This window comes from Gymnoscopelus microlampas (genome assembly GCF_963454915.1).
Source record: "Gymnoscopelus microlampas genome assembly, chromosome: 14".
Lineage (NCBI taxonomy): Eukaryota > Metazoa > Chordata > Actinopteri > Myctophiformes > Myctophidae > Gymnoscopelus > Gymnoscopelus microlampas.
Genome location: NC_139951.1, coordinates 48072261 through 48082820, shown reverse-complemented (window position 1 = coordinate 48082820; position 10560 = coordinate 48072261). Strand labels below are relative to the sequence as shown.

Sequence of the window (10560 nt, the reverse complement as noted above, 5' to 3'; positions counted from 1 at the left end):
TATTAACCACTTAAACCATCAATATGGTAAACTTTCACTCAGTATTTAGTCTGCTCTTTTCCCCCGTCTCTTTGCAGAAAATAGCCAATCTACAAGCTCACAACGTGCTGTGAGCTTGTAGATTGGCTATTTTCACAATATTTGCCTCTTACATAATATTTGACAATTTGGTTTTAAAACATTCTTAAAAGTCATTAAATTGTCACTTTATAAATGTGCAGATAGCCTGTATATACACTTATGTAGCCTACACTGTTGGTTTGTTTACTGTTGAGTGAGAAAACAATGTTGCACATTAAGCTGATCATCTGGGGATTCCCCAAAATAATTTGGGACCCCCTGGGGGTCCCGACCCCCCAGTTTGGGAAGCACTGCTCTACACTAGTGACAATGGACAACATGTATGAATACAGTGACACCACTCTGACAGGACTGTGGCATCTTGGATTCAGTTCATTCATAAATAAAGTTAAAACTGTTAAACAAACAGGACAGGGAACAAAGCTCTCCACAAACTCCAAACTGAGAAAGTCAACGAGGAATTAAATATGTTTAAAAGCCTTTATTATCCTTGTTAAATCATTACAATAGCCGACGTGTTTGGACCACTAAGGTCTTAATCAGAGCTTCATTGATAAAAACTGATCAAAAACTGACATGCACTCATCTAAATATGGTAATAAGAGGCACTCATCTACAGTAAATAAGATGCAGTCATCTACATAATATACGGTAGATACGTAGGTATAATTCTTTATAAAACACAAATTCAATCACACACACTGTATTGCATACATATAATAGTATTGGTTCTGAAACCACCCATCACTGTACACTCTATGGGAACGCAGGCTTATCCTCTCTCTCTGAGAGGCGTGATAAGCACTGCTATCTGTTTATTTTTAAAGCCATCTCAGGAATGCCCCCCCTTATATCTGTGCTACAGAACCCTAGTCCCTACCAGACCTGTTCTATGTTGGATCAGAACCCTAGTCCCTACCAGACCTGTTCTATGTTGGATCAGAACCCTAGTCCCTACCAGACCTGTGTTGGATCAGAACCCTAGTCCCTACCAGACCTGTGCTATGTTGGATCAGAACCCTAGTCCCTACCAGACCTGTGTTGGATCAGAACCCTAGTCCCTACCAGACCTGTTCTATGTTGGATCAGAACCCTAGTCCCTACCAGACCCGCTCCAGTGACTTCCTCCTGACGCTCAAGGTTCCATTTGCTCATACAGAGCCTATAGGCAAGGCAGCATTCTCTGTTAGTGCTCCATCTGCCTGGAATGAGCTCCAGAAGTCCCTAAACATCAGATTACTGCCTTCTTTCGGTCAATATAGGGCAATGGTTTCCAACACTTTTGTTCCAGACTGTAACTGCTTTAATTCATTTTCTGGTGTATCTGTCTTAATACTTTATTTTTATTTTTATAATGAATACTTTTTTGAGTATTCTCTGACTTCTGATTACATATTAATATATGTAATATTGATGTATATATCCCTGTTGATATTATTGTGTTGTATATTGGCTACATTGAAAATGACGGCCTGCCCCTCAACTGTATTCTGAGTTGAAATAAAGGTTATGATGATGATGATGATGATGGTGATGAAGGTGAGGTCCAGGGACCCACTGGGTTACTTGAGGGGGTTCCAAATGGACCCTTACAGTTCTGTAACTGTCAGAGTGTACAAATGGAACCTTGGAACCCCCTCAAGTAACCCAGAGGGTCCCTAGACCACACTTTGAGAACCGCTACAATAACACTGATGTCATCACTGTGCTGCTGTTATGTCAAGGAAGATAATTGAAGGAAAGGACACCGACGTCATTCTCTCTATCCAGCAGATTGGTCTCACTGGGAGGCAAAGTGCAGCCGGGAGGTGGATGGAATACATTGGAGTCAATGAGGGTAGGGTTGCCAACAGTCCCGTATTAGCCGGGACGCCCCGTATTTAAGCCAAAAGGGGCGTGTCCCGTACGGGACTTTGTTTGTCCTGGACTCCGGTGCAAAGGGAAAAATAAAAAATATATTTCTGTTTGCGCACACTGCAGTGTGTCTGGCTGCGTGTTTGTGTGCTGTATGCGAAGGGCGCTAGGACCGCTCAGTTGACAGGGCAGGCACAGTGCTCGCACGAGTGCTTGTGCGTGTGTGTGTGTGAGATTTTCTCCGGTGGGAACGGCATCATTGTTTGTGTGGCATGTCAGCCTGTTCCCAACCCTAACCCTAACTCTAAAACCGAAATAAAGTAACAAAAAAAGTAACTTTCCCTGCGGGAAACCCGAAAAAAATCGCGCGCACGGGGGACCCATGTGTCCCGTTTCTCCAGTTCTGGATGTTGGCAACCCTAAATGAGGGCCAGGTGGACCAGCTTATAAATAATCACTATTTCTGAACCATTGAGACCTTTATAAAACACTCGGCTCAGGAAAATAAAAGAAGACATAATATCACACGTTGTTTTCTGCTGTGTTGCTTTTCAATGTGTTCACTGTATCATTTTATAGAGGCATCTAAAGAGCACAAAGTACGTTTCTGAACGGCCAAAGTATCACGAGACTGTCCATCGTTTCCTGTCTGGCAACCAACATCTCGCGATACCTCAGAGCCAGAAACGATACCTGCTGCTGTTTAGATGCCTCAATAAAATGATGTACTGTGTACATCGATAAACAAAGTGATTATAAAACAGCCTGTGATAAATGTCTTCTTTTATATTCCTGAACCCATTATATGACAAAGGACACAATCGTTCAGAAATAGTGTTTGTTCGAGCTGGTCCAGACGACTCTCATTGACTCCAATGTTATTTCACAGAACTTCCGGTGGGAGTTTGCCACCCGTGAGCGTCATGGCTCATACCCGGCGTCCAGCGTGTCCTTTCCTTCATTTATCTTCCTTGTGGTATATGTATTTAAAAGGTTGATGATGTCATCACTGTGCTGCTGTAACTTATATTTAGCATTTAAAAGCTGATTGGACAGATGTGTGTTTCCTCCTTCTCTCCACCAGGGGGCATCATCTCTGAAAACACACACATTCAGTTACAACCATTCTGTTCAAAGACAATAAACAACCAATAAGGATTAGACTTTATAAACTTTTGCATAAAATCAACCAATAACCAATTTGACTAGTATTAATAACTTTATAAAGCTGTGCACTAGTTTTATCAGTTTGATACATTCTGAAAACAATTATAAGCGTGTGCTTGTGTCAAAATGTAGTTTCTCACCTTCAGTTAGTGGTCGGCACCAGAATACGACCTGATAGAAGAACAGACAGACAGACAGACAGACAGACAGACAGACAGACAGACAGACAGACAGACAGACAGTAATGATTTAGAAAGTCACACCTGGCCAAACTAACTGGTCTCCACCTGGGTGTGACTGCACACCTCAATCTGATCAATTTAATCAATCTGAACAATTTGACTACAACTTGCTACATGTTTACCTTGTTTCTGCCACTGGTTCTAGATAATTAAATAAACTTGTAAATTAAACATATAATTAGCAGGGGGGGGGGGGTGTTGAACATACTCAGTTCTATTGGGGGGGGATACCCCCCCCCACACTTTTGGGATGAAGAAAAAAGAAAAAACTCCGACATCTACACTTCATGTAGTAAATCTTTTGTACCGAATTAACCAAATTAACCGAATTAAAGTAACAAAACACCCCCAACAAAGTAACAAACCGGAAAAAATAAAACAAAAATGTGTGTGCGCGCGGGCGCGTGCGTGCGTCCCCCTCGGTTCTAAAATGCCCTCTGCGTCCCTGTTAATTAGCAATAATTAAACAGTCACCTCTTTTCTTCCACTGCAGGTAGATGAATCCAGTCAGGAACAAGACCAGACCCAGAACCAGACCTGATGCTCCGATGGCCATCTTGTTCTTCACTGACTCTGGCATGGAGTCATCTGATAAAACACATTATATGACATCATATTTATTACATCATATTATATGATATTATGACAGCAGATGACAGCTGAGTAACAGTAACAGTAGATGTGTCATCTCATACTGTCATCTGCTAGCCGCGCTATGAGCTTGTATTTCTGATATCTTTTTTTAATCTGGAAAATGTGTGAAAATCTTGAATATATATATTTTTTAAAGCGAACATTTGTAAATCAAATCTTTGCTTCTGGGGTGTAACCTGACTCTGTCAGATGGAAGAAGCTTGTGTCACATTTGTTTCACAGTAATGTGACGTCAATACCGCCCCCATCAAGTCAGGTTATCTGGGGGGGTCCCTGGAACAAAATATTTTGAGATGGGGGTCTGCGGCCAAATACATATCTATCAATTTGGGGGTCCTTCACATGGAACATTTTGAGAACCACTGATATAGAAACATACTGCAGGTCTTGTAACTCTATATTCACTGTGTTCTGTAGTGTATAGGAGGTCTTGTAACTCTATATTGAGTTCACTGTGTTCTGTTCCGTATGTAGTGTCTACAGGTCTTGTAACTCTATATTCACTGTGTTCTGTATGTAGTGTCTATAGGTCTTGTAACTCTATATTCACTATGTTCTGTAGTCCACCATTAGAGGTTCAGTAATAGATTACAGTAATAGATTACAGTAGTAGAGTAACTAACCCCAGTCCACAATCAGAGGTTCAGTCAGGCCTGGATGTTCCACCATGCATGAGATCTTCTCTCCTGATCTGTGACACACACACACACACACACACACACACACACACACACACACACACACACACACACACACACACACACACACACACACACACACACACACACACACACACATTATGTACATAATGTCTACACTTTAAAATGTTAGATTTTCATAAATAGACACTACATACAGAACATAGTGAATATAGAGCTACAAGAAAAAAAGGTATTAAAAAGCTATATAAAAATAGCTGGTTTCTACCCAACAGCAGAGATATAGTTTACAGTGGCTTTGATCATCTTCCTATACAAACCCATTATAACTTCAAACTCCATTTTTAACATGTTAGATTCATCAAAAACATCCGTCCTTGGTTCTGGTGACTCACCCTGCCCTCCTAATACGCGAGGGGGCCGTGTTTTTTCGATAACTTTTTTCATTTATTTTTAATATTTTTTTTTGGAAAATGAAAAAATTAAATACAATAAAAAAATAAAATAAAATAAATGAAAAAAGTAATCGAAAAAACACGGCCCCCTCACGTATTAGGAGGGCAGGGTGAGTCAGCAGAAACAAGGATGGGTGTTTTTGATGAATCTAACAGGTTAAAAATGGAGTTTGAAGTTATAATGGGTTTGTATAGGAAGGGGGCGTGTCTGATAAAATGATTATCAAATATCTAAATACTAAATCAAGCAACTTAAAAACGGTCTGGGGGGGCTCACAAAAGCCTGGGTAGACGATAAAATGACCAAAGGTTTTTTTTAAAGTGAAATATCCCTTTAATTAAAGCATGTTTGGAATTGGAACAGCTGAAATCAATATATCAGTATTCCGATATTAACCTGCGGGCCGCATTAAGTGAAGGTGGGGGAATATGTGGCCCCCGGCCCACCAGTTGTCAATGTATGATCTACTATCATGTTATTTGTGCTTGTAGATCTACTATCATGTTTTGTGTAATTGGAACAATGACAATATGATGCATATGGAGATCAAACAGCTCTACAGTATGTCTATAAGATGATGTCAATATGAAGTAATTACTGAATTAATTAAAATTAAAGTGCAGTGTGTGTGTGTGTGTGTGTGTGTGTGTGTGTGTGTGTGTGTGTGTTTCTATGTGTAGGTGTCTATTACAGTAGGTGTGTATTTCTATGTATAGGTGTGTGTTAGGTGTGTACCTGGGTGTGTACTCCAGGTAGGCGTGGTATTGGTAGTACCAGTCTCCATCAGGCAGCTCATCAGTAGAGGACACATCAGAGGTGATAGGTTCTTCATCTCTCAGCCAGGTCACCAGGATCATTTTAGGATAGAAGCTGTAGGAGCTGCACACCAGCATGTGAGTGTGTTTACCACCACCAGGGGGCGTCTCTGAGGCCAGTCTCACTTTGGGAATCACTGGAACAACAAGAAAAGAATTATAATGATAATAATAATAATAATAATAATAATAAGGGTAATAATAATAATTCAAATAATAATGATAATAATAATAGGGATAATAATAATAACAGTGATAATAATCATGTATTATTGTTATTATTATTATTATTACCCTTATTATTATTATTATTATTATTATTATTATTAATCATTTATTTATCATTTAATGTATACTATACTTCACTAGTATTATAATATCTCATTATTACACATTTCTCAGATCAGAACTGAAAACTAGGCTACTTGTTCAACCTTCACATCATCATATAATCTTTTGTACAAATCATTAAAGTTCAAATTATTAACAAATTACAAATGCTTCAGCACATGGATCAATGTTTTATAATCATGTTAACAGCATGAATCATCTCTGAATATTAATGATTTATAATGATGTCATGTTATACAGTAGTTTATGAGGTGATAGAGTGTTTAGTGCTGGTCTGAGATCAGCTCACCTGTCTTCTCCAGAGCAGCAGAGTAGTAGATCTCAATGTTAGGTTTGCAGTAGGCCTCTGGCAGTGATTTCCTGTAAGCTAGCAGTCCAGGATCTTTATTAAAGGCCTCTGCCTGCTTCACCCCATACTCAGTGTAACCAACATACTGACCCACCCTGCTGTCAAACCTGATGAACTCTCGTTTATAGAAATTCATTGAGTATATGTACTGTATGTCCTTCAGGTCAGTGGAGTTAAACACACAGCGGTTAGCACCATAGAATGGAAATCCATCTGGAAACAGAACATTAAAATGTCATCAATATTATTATCTCTATAATATCAACACAGTTCAAATGTGTGAATTATTAAGTGATTAAATCAAGTTTACCTGCTCCGTGTAAACAGAAGAAACACAGTGAAACATAGAGCCACGGTTTAGTTGAAGATGTCATGTTGAGTTGAGATGTTTCAGAGTTTAGTTGAAGTGTTGATCAGTTGACGTTCTGATGTGGAACTGAACACTTTCTCACTTGTTCAACAGTTTCTACTCCACAACAACCAATGAAATAACATAATTCACTCTCATCACTTGTTACCAGGCAGACGTCAAACCAAAATTACAGGATATTAACAGTTGTTTTGTAATGGAAAGAAGTTAATATGCTGTATATTATATTTTCTATGTACTACACTATACTGTTATTTTACTCCAGTAAAAGTTTGACTGCATGCAGGACTTTTACTTGCAACAGAGTATTTCTACATTGTGGTATTGTTGCTTTCACATAAGTAAAAAAAAAAAAGAGTACTTCTTCCCCCTTTCTTATTAGGAAAGTATTGTTACTATAATTATTACAATTATTATTATTATTATTATTTTCCTCTGCACCAAATCTCTGCTGGGAAGTCTAGGATTCTATACTTCACCACTGGATTCCAGATAAGCGGTAGTAGACAGATGGATGTTTGGGTCCATACATGTCAATCTGATTTAGATAAAGTCTCTATAAAAAATAAAGATAATTTATCTGATTGATATCATATCGCTTCTCATCTTATAATTAATTATAATTAATTAATTAATTATAATTAAGTATTTTATAAACTCACCCAATCACTCTACAAAATCTTGATTTTAATATTGATGGCAACATTTAAGATCAATCGTATCCTACAGACCTGTTAATTTATGAAAATGTGATAATAGACAGTATGGCCCTCATTTATCAACGCGGTGCAGCCCAAATAATGGGCGTAGATCACCGCACCTTTAGGCATTTATCAATATCCTGACGTGGGCTCATCCTACGGTACGCTGAAATCTCACGTCTGGTCGGGACCAGTTGTTGGCGTTGGCTGCACCCGTTTATTCCATCCTAGACCTGCGGAGCAGCATTGTTTGACTGTCTGAGAGGCATCATGGAGACATAATCCACTCATAAATATGTATATCTACACTAATAAATAATCCCTGTAAAAATATAACATTTTATAAAGTAATTTAAACAAACTGCTTTAACAGTCATTCAGATAAGATTGTAGATCTGTCTGTATTGAAAATAGCAGATCTACAAGCTCACAAGCCAGTATACGGGCGCTTTCTGCGAGAGCACTCTTCCGCGCGAGCACCGGTCTAACAGGCAGCGCTGCTGTTATATTTTCATGGCCACCGGGAGATCAGACATTTAACCCATGGTCCAGCACACCAGCCTTCATTCATTAATGTTCTCTCCAGGCTATCTCTCATTAATGCGGAGCGGGAAGGGACTCGCCCGTCCGACGGTCCGAGTCTCACTGGGAAGTGGGAATAGCCTACATGACGGCTTTATTTTAGTGTAACTCGAAAGCGCACTGCTCGGTATGGGTTAAATAATATACAAAAGTATTCCATTCATGCCGATGTGATTGGTATCATAATATGTCATTCATGTAGGCTACAAGCCTATACGCTACGGGCGTGTGTGTGTGTGTGTGTGTGTGTGTGTGTGTGAGAGAGAGAGAGGGGGGCGTGTGCGTGTGTGACGAGCGAGGGAAACTCTTTCTTAATGGCTTTTCATGATGTCTTCTTTGGTCGTATTCTGGTTCTTCAATCTTCATGTCGTAAAATCGGGGCGTTTTGAGAATATTTAAGGGCGTTTTATTTAAATGACGCTCGGTTTCAGCCGTGACATTTATCAACGCTGGGACCAAGTACGCTCGGATCAGCTGTGTAGGATGCGTTGATAAATGTGACTTCGACGTTGGTGTACGGCCGAATATATGGAAAAATATACGCCGGTTTATACGCTGCATTGATAAATGAGGGCCACAGTATGTGTCCAGTCAAGGAGATGATGTTAAAGTGGCACTATGCAATTTATTATTTATTTAGTATGTTAATACAATATAACTTATACAATCTGTATGGTAGAGTATGTCAATACAATATAACTTATACAATCTGTATGGTAGAGCATGTTTGTAAAATGTTTATTACACGGCTTAGTTGAATGCTTGATTCTGATTGGTCAATCACTGACTTCAACGGTATGTTATTTCTGAATAATGACCGATGAGCTCTATAACAGACCTCTGAGCACCTGCTGCACTGCTTGAATTTTGTGCTGTATCCAACAAACACACCGTGTCCTTTATAACTAAACATTGCTCTCAAAATGTTTTCAAAAACATTTGAAGCGAGAAATAGACGATGCAGTAACCGCAAACGTATTCTATTTGATCAACACTTTCCTGTTTTCCGAGGCGACCATATCCGCCCAGCGCAACACGTATTATGGAATACTTTCATTACCGTAAGCAAGGAAATACTTTGTTTTGTAGTTACTTTTGAGTCAATGTATTAATTAAGTTATTAAGTATCCCTGTAATAAGCAGGACAGCCGGTCATTGTTGACAAATTAAAACCCAGGGTGATTATGGCACCTCCATTACGTGTCGGTGTCTAATCACCCTGTCGGGTTTTATTTGTCAACAATAACTGCCTGGCCGTCAATTATCCCTTGCATAACTTATATAATTGGGGTGGTTGTATTTTGTCTCCCTGCTCTTCTATTGAGACATTCAGATGGTGGTCAAGTCTCACCTAGACACAGGATCTGACTAGAATTTTGACCTTAAGGTCAAGATTCAATTTATCCCCTGAGCAAGCAGGCAGGCTCTATTAGCTCAATGGTAAAACATGTCAGACCTTGCACAGGAAACCAGGTTCAAATCCGGGGCAGAAGAGGAAAGTTAAGTTACATAGTGCAGCTTTATTTATAACATGAGTATGAAGATGATTTTAGTCACAACACAACAAAAGGGTAAAACATGAGTATCTCTGTTTGAATCATGATTATTTTAGTTGCATTCATTTCCTTTGATGAGGAAAACGGTTCCCATGGCAACCCCCAGCAGACCCAGGGTCAGCCCCACTCCACAGAACACATCTGGACCCACACCGGGCTGAGCTGGGATGTGATGATCCACATCTGGAGAGAAACACACACACACACACACACACACACACACACACACACACACACACACACACACACACACACACACACACACACACACACACACACACACACTATCAATGTAATTGAGATCACGTAAGTAATGAGAAAGGGGTGCATATAACTGCCTATTCCCATATTGTTGAAGCAAGGGGGCGGAGCTGGCGGGGCTGGGAGAGAGTCAGCGCACTTAAGTCAAGGCACAGACTACTGTGTTGTTGACGGACAACGGATGCACGCTTATGAGAAACAACAAAAATAAAACCTGGTAAAAAAGTTTAAAATACAAAAGTAGTAGTAGTAGTAGGCAAGAATTAGCAAGCTGGACATTTAGACTGAATGTTTCCTTTATCCTCGTCTTGCACTAATGCACGCAACTGTTTTGCCAGGTTTTATTGTCTCCGCCAGGCCGAAAGGAATGGCGAGAAAGTATGTTTTGCATCCTGTCCGTCCGTCCGTCTGTCCGTCCTTGTGTCCATGTGTCCATGTGTCCATCTGTCTGTGACCAGCTAA

At 39.8% G+C, this 10560-nt stretch overlaps 2 protein-coding genes across 6 annotated transcripts in view; both read right to left on the bottom strand.

The window, feature by feature from the left end:
- Positions 1-547: 547 nt before the first annotated feature.
- Positions 548-7061, bottom strand: LOC311060813 (H-2 class II histocompatibility antigen, E-S beta chain-like). Of its 5 annotated transcripts, XR_014602315.1 has the most exons (9): positions 6939-7061; positions 6569-6841; positions 5849-6065; positions 4622-4689; positions 3819-3932; positions 3243-3273; positions 1113-3031; positions 967-1044; positions 548-935 (listed from the first exon to the last, which is right to left on the bottom strand). XR_014602315.1 is itself a non-coding variant. In XM_084079153.1 (7 exons), exons 1-6 carry the CDS (start codon positions 7000-7002, stop codon positions 3245-3247), a joined length of 765 nt encoding a protein of 254 aa, XP_083935279.1. In that variant the 5' UTR covers positions 7003-7061; the 3' UTR covers positions 548-3031; positions 3243-3244. The 5 variants fall into 5 exon arrangements, 1 of the variants encoding a protein (XP_083935279.1); XR_014602314.1 differs by having other exon boundaries at positions 548-1044; XR_014602316.1 differs by having other exon boundaries at positions 548-1044; positions 1152-3031.
- A 2766-nt stretch (positions 7062-9827) lies between these two features.
- Positions 9828-10560, bottom strand: part of LOC311060819 (H-2 class II histocompatibility antigen, A-U alpha chain-like) — a 5209-nt gene continuing 4476 nt past the window's right edge. Inside the window, exon 4 of the mRNA XM_084079162.1 lies at positions 9828-10020. Coding sequence (XP_083935288.1) covers positions 9890-10020 — 131 coding nt within the window. The 3' untranslated portion in view covers positions 9828-9889. The remainder of the gene's footprint in view (positions 10021-10560) is intronic.